The 15,598-nt window shown below is 36.0% G+C and overlaps 2 protein-coding genes across 3 annotated transcripts; one reads left to right on the forward strand and one right to left on the reverse strand.

Moving 5' to 3' along the window:
* Positions 1–3,774: 3,774 nt before the first annotated feature.
* Positions 3,775–5,843, forward strand: LOC132307036 (putative zinc finger protein CONSTANS-LIKE 11). 2 transcript variants are annotated; one of them, XM_059804688.1, is made up of 3 exons: positions 3,775–4,197; positions 5,087–5,260; positions 5,403–5,843. In XM_059804688.1, the coding sequence occupies exons 1-3, from the start codon at positions 3,805–3,807 to the stop codon at positions 5,583–5,585; spliced, it is 750 nt and encodes a 249-aa protein (XP_059660671.1). In that variant the 5' UTR covers positions 3,775–3,804; the 3' UTR covers positions 5,586–5,843. The 2 variants fall into 2 exon arrangements, with proteins under 2 accessions (XP_059660671.1, XP_059660672.1); XM_059804689.1 differs by having other exon boundaries at positions 5,090–5,260.
* Positions 5,844–9,008: 3,165 nt separating this feature from the next.
* On the reverse strand, positions 9,009–15,243 carry LOC132307037 (protein GAMETOPHYTE DEFECTIVE 1). Its single transcript, XM_059804690.1, has 6 exons — positions 14,721–15,243; positions 14,465–14,542; positions 13,913–13,993; positions 11,906–12,060; positions 10,617–11,818; positions 9,009–10,064 (listed from the first exon to the last, which is right to left on the reverse strand). Exons 1-6 carry the CDS (start codon positions 15,156–15,158, stop codon positions 9,949–9,951), a joined length of 2,070 nt encoding a protein of 689 aa, XP_059660673.1. The 5' UTR covers positions 15,159–15,243; the 3' UTR covers positions 9,009–9,948.
* Positions 15,244–15,598: the final 355 nt, after the last annotated feature.

Consider the following 15,598-nt stretch of genomic DNA (forward strand, 5'->3'; position numbering starts at 1 on the left):
GGACATATGCTGCAACAAGTTGATAGGAAGAGCAGTGCGTGCAAGTCGTCTGTAACATATATACTGCGTCCATATGATGCGCAGTAGATGATGATATAGGTGAGAGTAAGTGCATTTATGAGTGGGAAATTGCTTGTTGATGTTGCTCCAAAGAGCCCATGCATAAAACATTTGGTTCCCATTGGTTTCTCACTCATCCACTTACCAATCGACCATCAGAGGAACGAAACGTCGAGTACTTTCGGTTACATTGTGCACCAACTTGTATAAAGTCCACGTTACCATCATTTTTGTGATTGATTGATCATCATCATCATCAGTTTCTCACACACACACACACGCATAGATACCCCTATTGAAGTGAAGTGATATAGATGATTCTTGTGGACCTATGTATATAGAAGAAGATGCCATTGGGGGTCTCTCTTTCTTTTCATTGTTTGTTTTTTTGGGTTTTTGGGAATTTTTTCAAAATTCTCATCATCATGGTCATATAAGATTTTTGAGTGAATTCATGTACTGTTGGGAGAATTACAGGAAAGTCCTACTTTTCATTTTATAGAATCATCCAGAGAATTCGATGGTTTTGTAAGAGTACAACGAGTTTCAGTATATTCAAAATTATTCTCTATAAACCATTAATTTCAATTGGAGTCTTTGGAAACCATAATTGTTGATTTACCTTCGAGACTGTGTTCTCTGACTATGGTACTTCCAAAATCACCAATAGTAGCTCATGATAATCCTTTTCTCGTAAAAATGTTTGTCAAATGAAAATAATAAAAGGCCAAATTACATTAAAATGCATGTACTGAAAAGAGTTGCAAAAAGACCCTTTACTATTTTTCTCCCTTTTTTTTTTTCAACAAAAAATCTTAATTTTATCAAAAGTTACAAATTACTTTGATAAAGGGGTTTTGAAATTTTGGTATTAAAGTAGTCATTTGCTACTATAAGTTTGTGAGGTTTTATATACATCCAATTTTGTAGCTTTACCCATCTTAGGTCATGCTAATGTTGATTACACTAATCATAAACATGCCTAACCTAATCCTAATGATTGGAATTACATGCTTTCTTTTCTTTTCTTTTCTTTTCTTTTCTTTTTTTTGGTTAAATTGGAATTACATGCTCCTCACATGGGATGTATTATATTATGCATTCTCTCTCTCTCTCTCTCTCTCTCTCTCTCTCTCACACACACACACACACACAAACACACAACTAAGTGGTGGGGTTGTATCCATTTGATGCCAAATGCAAGTTGGGTGCGCATCGATGTCTGAGCCCAAGGCGAAATTTGAGCATAGCTTCACAGAGAAAGATACAGAGGACCACATTAAAAAGTGCACTTGATTAGAGATACATTGTTTTGACTGATGTCCAAGTGACATAAATTAATTCCGGCTCATAATGATAATCACATTTTACTAATCATATTTTGTGAGGCCTTGTCCCCATCTTTAGAGTATCTTTCAGAGCACATTGCTTTTATGCCTTTAAATGGGAGGATTAACCTCTAAAGGCAACAACCTAGTTGAGGTTAGGAAGCTGCAACGACCCAAATGAAATTAATGCAATCTTGCATGTCTCAATGTAAAATTCGGGTAGTGAGTTGTGGACTCTAATTATTATTCTCCTGTAATTTAATTGTGGTGACTTTATGAGCGAGTGTGTATAAGCATGTGCAGGTGACACTAGTAGATTATCACACTGAGCGAGTTATATGTGTACCCCACATCGCCTGGATGTGGATGGGACAAGTGTTATATGTAGATTCAACACCCTTCTATGACACAATAAGTTTTAAAGCCGTGATGGCCGTGAACCCACCAAAGCGTGCTTAACCTGAAGTAGTACTAAGATGGGCAACCCCCTACGAAGTTTCTGGTTCGGGGGAGCCAAAAACAGATAATATTGTGTGTGGCTAGGGTGAGGGTTGTTACAAATGGTATCAGAGTCTGACCCAGCCGGAAGTGTAGCCAACGAGGACGTTGGGCCCCAAAGGGGAGGTGATTATGGCGTGTGTTTGAGCGTGTGCAGGTGGCACCTGTAGGCTACCACACTGGGTGAGCTACAAGTGTACAATTCCACATCGCCTAGGTGTGGATGGGGGAAGTGCTATATGTAGATTCAATATCCTTCTATGACACAAAGTATTTTAAAGCAGTGAACCCACCAGAACTATGGCGTTAAGCATACTTAACTTGGAGTAGCATTGCCTGGGTGTGGATGGGACAAGTGTTATATGTAGATTCAACGCCCTTCTATGACACAAAGCGTTTTAAAGTCGTGAACCCACTAGAACTATGGAGTTAAGCGTGCTTTAACTTGGAGTAGTACCAGGATGAGTGACCCCCTGGGCAGTTTCTGGTCCAGGGGAGTCAAATGCAAGCAATATTGTGTCTAACTAGGGTGAGGATTGTTACACCAATGTATAAGGGCGTTTAGGGTTTAGAGTGAGTGCGTGAGAGAGACTGAAATTCGTACAGAATTGAGAGTGAGGGTCTTAAATTTGTAATATCCAATTTTACACACAGTGAAGACCTCACCGTAGAGGTAAGAGATAACAGGAAGAGGTCCGAGTTTTTCCCTTTAAACTATAGTTGACGTTTTTTCATAATTAATTAAGCATTTTGACACACCAAATGGTGCAAAGCACAGGGGCGGATTCAATCTAGAGCTCATCTTATATTATTCATTTTTCACATTCCGAGTAATTACAGTTTTTAAAACATGTCTACACAGTTAGGAGGTGTCCACACATATAAATACCAACAACCTCTTCTCCTAGACGATGTGGGACGTTGGTGCAAAGCACAGGAGCAGATACAATCTAGAGCTCAACTCATATTATCCGTTTTTCACATTCTAAATAAGTACGGTTTTTAAAACACGTCTACATAGTTAAGAGGCGTCCACACATATAAATGCCAACAACCTCTTCTCCTAGACGATGTGGAACGTTACAATCACTCTTTATTGAGACTCGGAGTCCTCGCTAGCGTGACTATCATGTGCTTTTGCACACTCTTTCATTTTCGGTTTGGGATTGAATTTAATACCATCTGTCACGAGTCGTCTTATTTGTATAAATATTGCCCGCTTTGCACACTATTTGTGTTCACAGTTTTTAAAACGCATTTACACAGTTAGGAAACATCAACCCATATAAGTGAAAATCGTAAACAAGAAGAGAAGAGTGTGTAAAGCAAATAATATATCTATGTGGTGGTTGAGTCCTAATCGAAAATGGGAGTGTGTCTACAAGCTCAAGCGAATCCACCCAGCAAGGACGTTGGGTTCCTAGTGAGGTTTGATTTTATCCGCAACACGAATCTGCATTTTACTCATTTTACACGAATCTGCATTTTACTCATTTCGGTGCACAAGACGCGCACAAAATCACCTTCCTCTTCGAATCCCGTCTGATTATTAGTACCAAACTAAACTAGAAGGACTTTCTTGCACTTTCCCTTCTCGTTCTCCTCTTCTCTTTTCTTTTCTTTTCTTTTCTTTCCTCCATTATACCAAACACAACTGTTACTAATACCAAGTCTTTTCACTCAGTCTGAGTGTTTGCGGGCATAGTGCGGGTAGGCCAACATGTCGTCCGATTTGAAGAAAGCCGAGTCAACGCTTTTACCTCGAACCAGTGACGTCAGCCTCCACGTCACCTCCAGCTCCGCTCAACTTCCCTACCCCATTCCCTTTCCACATAAGTAGCTCCAATGCTTCCCCACACTCCTCATTCATTCAACTCTCTCTCTCTCTCTTCTCTCTCTGCACCCAAAAACAACCACCATGTACGGCCTCACCACTGCCACCACCGCCACCTTCAACGACGACTCCACCGACTTCTTCAGCCATTTTCCACCACCTTGTGCTTCCTTGGTAGCACCTCCTCCTCCTCCTCCTCCTCCGCCTCTGATCATTCCCGGCAACGAGTACGACTCAATGTCGGCCGCGCTGAATTTGGAGGTCTGCCACAGCAGTAGCAGTTGCAGCAGCTACAGCTCGCCGAGTTCGCTCATGAGTTGCTCCACGACTCAGAGTACGAGTTTGATACAGAGGAGTGTGAGCAGTCACTCGCTTCGGAAGAATGGGGTTTGCAGCCAACTCGTCTCGTCGCCCACGGAGTTTGTTGAGTCGGAGAGTAGTCTCGTCCGGAGGGTGTTCAGCACCGGCGATTTGCATGTGAGCTTCCAAAATGATCGGAATAGACCCGGTTTTAGTGCATGGTTTTACTCTTGGTAAAAGAAAAAAAAGTTTTAAAAAAAATTATTTTTGTAATAAATTGTTCTCTAAAAACTGTCTCAAAATTATTTTTAATTTTAAAGTGGTAAAAAAAACTGTTTTAAATTAAAAAGTTAACCGAACAAGTCCTTAGTAATGAGATAGTGATGCTCACCCTAAATTTTTGTATTTATATCTTATAGTTATAACTGTGTTAATATTTTAGTAATATTTCCACGAAATTTTGGTGTGTGTATATATATATATATATATATACCACCCTCACTAATTTTTTTGATAAAATTCTTAATATTAAAATTCTTTTGTTTATTATGATAGTATGATTTTTTATTTTATTTTTTCACCTCGGCAAGAATAGACTTTGACTCTACTTATGAGAATTTAAACCCTCAAATTTTTAAAATGTGAAGAAGTATAATTAGGCTACAATTTTGGTGATTAGTTTGAAATTTCTTTATCACCAACCCCTCAAATAATTTTTTAGCCCTGTGGAAGAGAGAGAATTTCAAAATTGACTTCATAAAGTAGGCGCATGGATGCCTTATGGACATGCGCAAATGCCATATTCATAAACGGAGTGAACTGAATAGTCTAGTTCGTAGAGGCATTCCCATGACTCGTGGGAGCTCAGGTTTGACTCATTCCATTCTCCCCAAAATTTCCCAAATCCATAAACGCCATTTATTTTATAGCCCTTATATGGCTTATTGTGAAGGCTTATTGTGGTTGTAATTGCCTTTTGCCTGTACTTTATAGTAATTTTGCTGTGTAATTGATCAATTATTGCTTGTTACTAAAAATTTTTGGTTTTTCTTTTGGTATAATTTAGCAGAGGATTAATATGATGCAACATTGCCATCGATCAGATAGCACATTATCCAATGAGATTAGTATCATTGAGGGAATGAACAAAGCTTGTCGTTACAGCCCAGAAGAGAAGAAAGAAAGAATTGAGAGATACAGAAGCAAGAGAAATCTCAGAAACTTCAACAAGAAAATCAAGGTCTCATTCTAATTTTTTTTTTTTTACCATTAATTACACACTTATATCACTAAGAAATGCTTATAAATCTATCGATTTTAGAAAATTAAACTCATTTATTCTGAACTTCACATGTTTTTTTCATTTTTTTTTTATGAAACAGTATGCGTGTAGGAAGACATTAGCAGATAGCCGACCACGAATCAGAGGACGGTTTGCAAGGAATGATGAAATTGAGAAGAGCCCTCAGAATCAATGGAGTCATATAGGCGGGGAAGAAGACGATGAGGACGATGAGAATTGGATCAATTTACTCGATGCTTTCACGGCTAATTTGGTTCCTTAATCGCAGATTAGTTCTGCGTTGAATGGTTTAACAGATAGTGTGGCAGTTCTAAGTTGCTGGTTTCTTATTATGATGATGCATTTTAAAAGCTATTAATTAAGCTTTTTTAAGTTAGGTAATGTAAATATGGTTTTGATTGTATGACCATTTGGAGCTCACTCAAAAGTCTAAAGAGAGAGTTCTTAATTGCTAGAAGATGTTTACTAACTGGCTTTAGGCAGTTTCTGATCATCAAAAATGCTTAATTATTTCAGGCTATCTTCCAAGTCATGTGTAAATGTTTTAGCATGGCTTTAGTCAGTTTTTGATCATCAAAAATGTTTAATTATTCAGGCATAGCCATCTTTCAAGTCTTATATAAATGTGTGTACATATATATATATATAGAGAGAGAGAGAGAGAGAATATGAGTTATGGACATGCCCTAACATGTGGGACATTTAGCTTGTTATTGATCCTGAGCTTAATCATAGGTTTATGGCTCAACCGAGCTAGAAGGGACAGTTGACAATGACCCGACCTTCTGAATTTATATGCACAGAATGATGGTTGTAGGTTGGGCGTTAGTCCCATCTAATAGCAAAGCACCCGACCCGTTATAGTTGGTATCAGAGTCAAACACATTCCTTAATCTAGTGTCACGCCAAGCACTAGAGAGGTCCGACTCAACAGCCCAGGTAGGCAGGATAGTCCGACCTTGCAACGAGATCGTTACAAGTTCAGTTAGGAGAGAATGTTATAAGAAGGCCCACATCGGATCCGAATAGAGAATAAGTGAATGATTAATATGAGTTGGGTGTTAACCCAGCTAATAAATTAAGCTTTTGAATCAGATCACGAAACACCAGCACCTTACACTTACCCACTTGAGCCACCCCTTGGGGTTAAATGAACCAAGGAATTGACATATTTAATTTTGGTTGTCTTCATTTCTATATATATATATATATATATATGCTAAGTGTTCATTGATAATTAATTATGCAAAGTGAATGATTAATATGAGTTGGGTGTTAACCCAGCTAATAAATTAAGCTTTTGAATCGGATCACGAAACACCAGCACCTTACACTTACCCACTTGAGCCACCCCTTGGGGTTAAATGAACCAAGGAATTGACATATTTAATTTTGGTTGTCTTCATTTCTATATATATATATATATATGCTAAGTGTTCATTGATAATTAATTATGCAAAGACCTGAAAAGGATGGATGTCTTCATTTTGTTAATGTTTGAAAAAGGACAAAGAAAGAGCTAGAAGGTCATTGTGACAATGCAATTATTCCTAGGTAACACTTCTTATGCTCTGTTTTTTTCTTTTTCCTTTTTTTAGCAAGTCCTTTTTCTTTTCTCTTTTTCTTTTCACTACCACAAGCTTTACCCAAATTGTTATAAATAATATAAGCTTTCTACCAGATGTTGAGTAAGGTGTAAGCACTAAACATCTTAAAAACCAATTAGCAAATCAGCAGTTGATTATTTTAGTTATTAAGGGGTGGAAGCAAGGCTTTACTGAATACTGTGTGTGTGTGTGTAGCTCTTATCTCCAGAAAAACTAAGCTTAATTCATAATGGTTGAAGGGGTTTGTGGTTGTTCCAACTGCATTTTGCAAAGGAAAGATTCGTATGCAATCTATATAATCAGTGATGCATTTTGTTGAGTTTGATGTTCTTCAGCAAATGTAAGTTTCCAAATTGGGTAATTTGATTCACAACTTTTGCTGAGAAAAACCACTTATCTAGTTGTAGAGAACTGGATTCAATTCTTGGATAATTAAAACTAATATCTCCTAATGTCTCCTCAAGCATAAACTAGATAATTAAACTAATTTCAATTTGACAAATCATTGTAGTCTAGTAATACTTCCTCGCCTTCCAAATACAAGCCAAAATTTGCAAAGATTACTGTCGTACCATTTTCATTTTCTGATTCCATCTTTTATTTCTTAGAAAAATCTTGAAAACTTCTGGCTTTCTTATTGTTTCATTCTAATTTTTTTAAAAATGCCTGAAAACAACCTATATTTTTAAGGAGATCATCTTAGAACAGCATCTCAAAGAAACATGTTTTTCCATGTTCTCATTTCTACCACTTTCAAAAACACAAATGGTTTTCACTATATATATATATATATATGATAATTATATCAAACAGGCTGATCTTTTTCAATAGGTTCCTCTTGTTTTTACATGTATTGCTGCAACTTTCTTGCCATTAAATCCACCTAATCTATATAGCCTTTTGCAATTTTAATACTAAGCTCATACACAGCCCACCAACATGAAAGCAATAGCATTACAGTGCAGGGCATGTACTACAAAGACACAAACTAGCATATCAAGCCCCTCACCTTCAAGGCTCTTTATAAAGTGTATCTTTGGCTTTACAAGCCATACCAGTGTTTTTCTAATCCAAAGGTAATAAATATATCTTAATATATGTTCACACTAATCATTAGGTCGCCCATGTTAGTGAATTATGAGTTGTAGCTTAAAATAATGGGGAAATGATTTGCGGGTAATATCAGAAATAGAATCTGAACCCAACATTTTTTTAGCTAAAGTCTACTGCTTTCAGGCCAGCCCCTAGAGGTGGGGACGACGGCCTTGTTGATTCTTGTCTGCCGGCGGTGGACGACCCACTGAGTTTATCAATAGTTTTATACGATAAAATCAAATCAAACTAAATTAAACTAAAATGTTAGGGAAACATAGGCTTATATGCATATTTTATACATGCATACACTAATGCTCTATTCTTTAAAAAATCAATAGACCTCATCTTAGTTTTACTTTCCATGTCTTCTTCCTCAGCTGCCAAACAAATTTAAAACACTATATGGGACTTTTTCTTCTCTTCTTTTGGTTGTTTTTAGTTGCCTACCCCATTTCGCTATAAGATAGTTGATTTTGTGTCTTGACAGAAAGCTAGATCATCTGCAACCCCTAGTAGCTCGGAAAAGGCATGGCTAGTTATGCTAAAGAATAACCGACTGCTAATAATTTCTCCCGACTGCAATTACTTGTCTCCATCATAATGCTAGTTTGACTTATTAACACAAAGCTTTCCATTTAGGGATAAAATAAAATAAAAATACTTGAGCACATGAAAACCATTATTAGAGTGGTACTGGTCAACTAATAGTAGGAACTTGTTAGAAGCTCCCTGAGTCTCTTCCCCCTTCTACCCACTAAGAAACTAGAGGAAAATAAAATAGAATTTAAAATTTCAAGTGGTTATAACTCTCTCTCTCTCTCTCTCTCTCAGACACATGCATATATATATATATATATATATATATATATATATATATATATATATAAATAGAAACCGAATAAAGCGTTATTCAATTTTAAACGAGTCACAGATAAATTTAAGGGTCTCCTATCCCATCTCTAGATACAAGGTTCTTATGTCTCATTTCTTTTCCATTTTTTTTTTTTTTTTCCTTCAGTTATCTTCTATGTTCTACAAATGTAATTACCCACTACTCCAGAATCTTTTCCTTTCCTTTTTCTTACTTTCTTTTTAAGTACATAATGGGGTTGAGGGTGAAAACATCCCATAGTAGCTTTTTTCCCTTCTATTTTTTTAAGCCTTTTCAGCAACTGGCTTCTTACTTTCTTAGTAACCAATAAAATGATCTGTCAACATTTCCCAACATACCAGCCCACAAAATGCTCTGTTTTCTACCTGCTAAACAAATAATTAAATTAGAAAGATTTTTCATTCTCCTGTCAGATCTAATAAGACCAGAACTTTTTTTTTATCAAGTACTCACACACACGTTTCCCACGCTGGGGCTCGAACCTCTCTCCTGTTTAAGGGTAGGGAGGTTATACCAAATGGCCCATTGGTAGAACTTTAATAGACTCAATGTGAACATTTATTTCTACATAGTAAATCTATTTGCATGTAACAAGAATTCCCCATGCACGAAACATACAAGCCAAAAAAACATTTAATATGTTGTCATTATTGCGTTGATTAGTATATATATTGTAATATTAAGCAAGGAACAATTCAATTTCTTGCATGGTTTCTTCTACTCTAATTGCGTACAACAGTTTTATACCATCTAATAGTGAGAGCCGTACTGCAAATTTAACTTATTTTCGTAATAAACTGCCAATTCTTGACAAAAGGGTGAAGAATTTATCCTCTTCGATCAAGACAAAATTTATGTCATAGCCAAAATGAAAGAACACAAATTTTAATAAGGATTGATATAAATTTACAACTTTTTAACCTAAATAATAAGAAATAAAACAATTAGAAAATGGTGAGAACATCTAAGCAATCATAAAGATGTCCATCAACAATAATAATTTAAGAGGGAATGCTTACAAGTTAAAGGATCTAGAACTTCTTATTTGAATTTCGAGGTTTCTTCTTGAAAAGCCTAGGATGCAACACACGATTGAAAGGTAATAAAAGAGGTTGATGCGTCATCTTCTGTTTCACTCTGCCTTTCCCTGCATTCAATAAGACAAGGGATCAATAAGAGATTGTGTATTACAGTAGTTCCTTACAGAACTAAACTTCAATAAGCTATAACTGCTAAATACAACTTTTGATAGATGGAATGGATCTCAGAAATAGTATCTTGAGAGATTCAAAAAAAAAACACTAGTGTTGATAATTTGAGAGAATTCATCCTGAAGTTTGAATATCAAAATCAAGTGCATTTGTTTATCAGATTCTGCAAAACAAGAGGAAAGAAGAAAAACTTGAACAATAGCAAAGTTTCAATGAAAAGAGAACTAAGGCACAACCTAGGATACAATTGCCCATAATTTTTACGCAAGAAAATTATGAACACGGGCAGGAGAAACATTTTGCATGACTAAATGCATTTTATTCAATGGAGGAAGAGGAAAAGTTAATACCCCAAGCTTTAAGTTAATAAAGTCAAAAGATCAAATTATGATAGAATTAAGGAATTCTTAAATGAAATCTGAAAATTTGTATATAATTATAGAATTCCATTATGTCCATTGTGCTCACAGAAATAATAGGCACAGTACCTAACACAGATTCATCCAAGGTTGCATAATTAATTGCAACATGATCTTCTGTTTGCTTTTGCTCTTCCATCACCACCTCCCCCACTTGCTCATTATTTGCAGCTTTATAATTATGTTCATCTTTCATCCCATCGTAAGGCTCCAGTACTGGCAATCCATCAGCAAGGCTAATCGAATCTTTATAATTATGTTCATCTTTCATCCCATCATAAGGCTCCAGTACTGGCAATCCATCAGCAAGGCTAATCGAATCATCTATTGTTTCCCTAAACTGTTCTCTTTCCAAAGAAGACATGTCTTGTGAGGACAAAAATGGATCTTCACTTCTTACATCTGTTTCAATTGAGACTTCATCCAACGTAACATTTGGTGAAGCCATAACTGCATCTACACCATTTGACCTCTCAGACTCTTCACTCTGAAAAGCAGAACATTCAATATCCTTCGATGGATTGAAAATTTGTGCACCAGCAACAGCATTAACAGTTGAGATATCAGTGTCTTTCACCAAACTTTGAAACATGTTATGGTCAGCTAACATAACATGGGTTTGGCAACTAGCTTTGCAACTTTGTGACTGCAAATCGTGCATTCCGATTCCAGTAGGGGCAAGATATGCCTCCAACCCATTTGAACTTTTAGGTTCTTCCTCAGTAGTGGTGGTATCGGTTACAATTTCCTCAGTATTAGTGAAATTTTTAAGGGTGTCAGTTGGTGAAAATGTCATTCTGGAATCTTCAGTAATTGAGCTCTGACATTTTAATTGAGAATTACACAATGAAGTCCGATCTTCCTTCGCAAAAAGATTAGGCCTGTCGGGCTGTTTCGTTATTCCATTAATCGCAGCTGCTACCCCCATTTCCTCAGCAATAGACAAGTGTTTACGAATGTCCAGTGGCTGTGACGCAGCCTTCGTGATAGATATGAAATCCTTAACTTGCAAACCATGTGATGGCAAGCTATCCACAACAGAAGCAAAATCAATGGGTTTCACAGTTTTGGATGTTTTATTAGAGGTGGAAAAAGACTTTGCCATATCATCTAATAGCAAATCACCTTCACCACTGGAGATAGGATCCCATTTAAGCCAGTCATGAGACCAATGTTCCTCAGAGTCAACCCTTTCGCTTGATGATATTACTTCAACTTTAATGGCCTCCTTGTAACACTGCTTTTTCCTTAGAGAATTAGCTAAAAGAGATCTGCATGACATCAGAACAAACATTTCAAGCACATTAAACATCAGCACATTCTCCTAAATCACCTCACATATTTGCAAGTTGGCATACCTACAATTTTTGGAAATAGCTGCTTTAGCACGTTCCATAGGAAGCCCAAGCAGCAAAGACAAATTTGCAACATCATATGGCCCTCTAAGTTCAGTTACAGAAGGAGCAGCACTGGAGAAGATAATATTTTTTCCTCGAGTCCAATCAACCAGTAACTGAAGATTAGCACTTTGTCAGTGAGAGGATTATTTGACACATAATGCACACTTTGAGAAAATAGGAAAATACCTACCCCACAAAAGATATCAAATAATTAGCATTTTAGACATGAGTGATACCACCTTTTAAGAGATGATTATTTCTGCTTAGCATTGAAATGGATATATATTTATACATACAGAATTGTATATATACATTTCTGTATTTATAAATATACAATAACATTTCAATGATTGTGCTAATTCATTAAAATGGAGTGTATTCTGTTTGTGTGTGTGTAAATATTTATACATACACACACAATAGAAATGAGACCTGACTAGCATCAAACTGAATTTCACATTAAATCAAGGAAAGCTGAAATGAAAATGTTATGATAAAGTGTCACTGTGTTGGCAATTTCTATAATCAGAACATGTGTTCCAGTTGGTCGAGTCTTTTGGTTTGTTTTTGGGTCGGTCTGTGTCTATCAATCATATTAATCTGCCTGCTGATTCATTTGAATGAGATGTGATCAAAAACTTCGATTAAGGACTACATAAAAAATGTGCTGTCAATATATTCCAAGAAGCTATATCCAGCACTGATTAATTAATATTTAGGCATTGACCCACCTGAGGACTAACACCAATAGGAAAGGGAGAAGAAAAAAAAAAACATGGGCAACTAAAATTGTCACAACCCATAAAAATTGGTGAAGAAAAACACTACTCCCTCATCCCAAAATTCTTGGGTGTTTTGGGGAATCTAACTTTTTATGATGGTGGACTTTTAATATTTTTTAATTATATTGATAAGAGTGAATTTTCAAATTTATCCTTGCTAAAAGACAAAAGATACTCCGAAATCAGTGCACTTATTTAATAAAGTAAATGTTAAAAGGGTAGTTTAGGAATGTTATAAAAAGTAGTACATCCATTTTAGGAATGGGACATGCATTTTGAGACGTCCCAAAATAGAAAGATGGACAAGTATTTTGAGACGGAGGTCGTATATTTATTTCAGTATCATTCAACATGATGTCTAAGAAATGAAGTTCACTTCAACATTTCAGCCTATCAAGAGCAGTAACGTGAGAATTTGTAACATCTAGTTCTACCTTTCCATCCTCTTTACACCTTCAACTAAAAGGCTACCCTGTTGATCCTGTCAATGCATGATGCTAATAAGGGAAAACTAAATATAGACCTAAGCTTATATTCGCACAAAGTGGGCACTCCAAGACTCAATCCTATGCCCTCATGCTTTACAGCTCAAGTATATTACCATTACCAAAACTCCATACAAGATTACATACTTTAACTGAAACGTCCTGATTTCCCCCAATTCATAATGAATTATCTTTTTTTTCCTGGAATACAATTTCAAGGGTTTTATTTCCCTTCATGTATCCTTATTTTAGGACTTGAAATGATAGCATTAAGCTCAGTTTATATCTTAAAGCTTTATGTTAATTACATATTAGAAATTTATGTAGTCTTATTATATTTATCTACTCTTGTATATATCACATCTGCTTTCATTGTCAAGTGACAACAGACACTACAAAACCTTGTATTATATTTGAAAATCCAATTCACTGACAATCAGCGTAGCAAGTTTACATCTCAAATTTGACACCTGATATCAGCTTGAGTAATTCATGTGATATTGTAGTTAAACTTGCATGAAAACCTAGTATAAACTTTCCATATTATTAGTAAGATTGGAAGTAATTGATTCAAATACATTAAGTATTTAAAAAACCCATTGGAGAGGATTTTAAAATGCAACCGCTGAGGATGGTCAAAATTGCAAAATAAAACATTACTTACATCTAGTAGTCAAAAAAAAATTCTCAATCCTCACCTTGGCATTGGATATCATTTGCCTCCTTACTTGAGCATCCATCATAAGACTGGAGTACATAATTTCAAAATAAACACCGCGCTGCACATCAAAAACTATAAATCAGTTCACATTCAGCAAAATTAGAATAGAGTACATGGTTTTAAAATAAAACCAACACCAAATATCAAGTATTATAAATTAACCCCCATTTGAATTGTTATCAAAAGTTACTAACAAACATATTGGAAATTAAATAAAGCCTCAAAAAATAGTGCCATAACACCAGCACACAGACAAATCATGGTTTTTAAGGTGATATACAATTAGAATGATCAACCCAAATTTCAATTTTACTGAACCATTTTGTTGAGTATAGGCATATCAACTGCTGTGTTTCATGATATCCAGCTATTTTCATCAATATCTACAAAAATTTCATACACTATCAAGGCATCTTTGCTAAGACATCACTTCTCAAATTTTCCAGAATTAATCCAAAACAACCGAAATCAATGTCCCAATGTGTGGAAATTCATAAAAGCAAACAGACAAAACAGTAAAGGAACAAACCCCAATTGCAGCTTTAACCATGGGTTGCTTCAACCGAAACGGCAACTTCTCAGAAAAATCAATAGAAATCAAATCCACCTACACATTCAAAAAAAAAAAAAAAAAAAAAGAAAAAGAAAAAAATCCATAAACACCAAATAACTTCTCAGAAGAATGCTCAAACAACACACCTGAGAAGCAATATAAATATCACAATACACCAAATAACTTTAAAGAAATAACCCATTTTTATCAAAATTCAAAACCCACAACAGACCTCAGAAGCCTGACACGCCTGTTCGAATGCATTCTGATTCAGAGGCCGAACCGCGACGATATCATAACTCTTGAGAATGGGATTGCCGGAATTGAGGGACGAAGCTTGAGAAGGACCATCGACGTTGACAGTCAAGCGCGTGTACTGACGGAAGGGGGTAGAGATGGGGACATTGAGGAGGTCACGGTGGAACTTCACGGAGGTAGAGAGGGAAGGAGCGAGTTTGAGTATAGAGGAGAGAGGGAAGAGAGAGATTGAGCAACGGTCCGATTCTGACATCACGCCCTTGATCGTACGGTTGTAGGCAACTCCAGTGTAACCTAGCTCCATTGCCTTCACTATGAGCTTCAATCGGGTCGTTTTTCTGGTGGATTTTTCTTTGTCGGTGATGAGTTTATCTGATTCCAGGTAGGGTATGTTCAGGTCGAAGAAACCCATCTCTGTGTGAGAGAGAGTGTGTGTGTGTGTGTTTTAGAGTTAGGGTTTGCGAACGGACTTCTGTTTAGGAGTTAGGGTGTGTTTGGATAGTATTAGTTACGAGAGAAAAGAAAAGAAAAGAAAGGATAGTATTAGTAAGAAAAGAAAAGAAAAGAAAAGAAAGAATAGTAATAATTTTTATTTGTGTTTGGATAGACAGGGGAGAAAAGAAAAGAAGTGATAGTTATTTTTGTTTGGATAAAATAGAGAAGAGAAAAGAAAAGAAAGGATAATAGACAAATTACTTTTTTACCCTTTCATAACCATAGGACTTGGATGGAATAATAAATCTGTGTATTGATTTGTGGAGGCTAATTTTGGTATTATCAAAATACCACTAAAATCACTATCCTTTCTCTCACTATCTCTCCCTATCTTCTCAATTTTGAGGAGAAAGCAAA

The sequence above is a fragment of the Cornus florida genome, unplaced genomic scaffold (genome assembly GCF_030987335.1).
Source record: "Cornus florida cultivar Cherokee Brave unplaced genomic scaffold, ASM3098733v1 CherokeeBrave_3.0.0_Hap2_Chr05, whole genome shotgun sequence".
NCBI lineage: Eukaryota > Viridiplantae > Streptophyta > Magnoliopsida > Cornales > Cornaceae > Cornus > Cornus florida.

Excerpts from the sequence above, each read along its gene's own strand:
- LOC132307036 (XM_059804688.1), top strand. The coding sequence starts at position 3,805 with ATGTACGGCCTCACCACTGCCACCACCGCCACCTTCAACGACGACTCC. Across the intron at positions 4,198-5,086 it reads TCAGCACCGGCGATTTGCAT|CAGAGGATTAATATGATGCA; the intron begins GTGAGCTTCCAA and ends GGTATAATTTAG. Across the intron at positions 5,261-5,402 it reads ACTTCAACAAGAAAATCAAG|TATGCGTGTAGGAAGACATT; the intron begins GTCTCATTCTAA and ends TTTATGAAACAG.
- LOC132307037 (XM_059804690.1), bottom strand. The coding sequence starts at position 15,158 with ATGGGTTTCTTCGACCTGAACATACCCTACCTGGAATCAGATAAACTC. Across the intron at positions 14,543-14,720 it reads AGGCGTGTCAGGCTTCTGAG|GTGGATTTGATTTCTATTGA; the intron begins GTCTGTTGTGGG and ends TTGAATGTGTAG. Across the intron at positions 13,994-14,464 it reads TGGTTAAAGCTGCAATTGGG|CGCGGTGTTTATTTTGAAAT; the intron begins GTTTGTTCCTTT and ends TTTGATGTGCAG.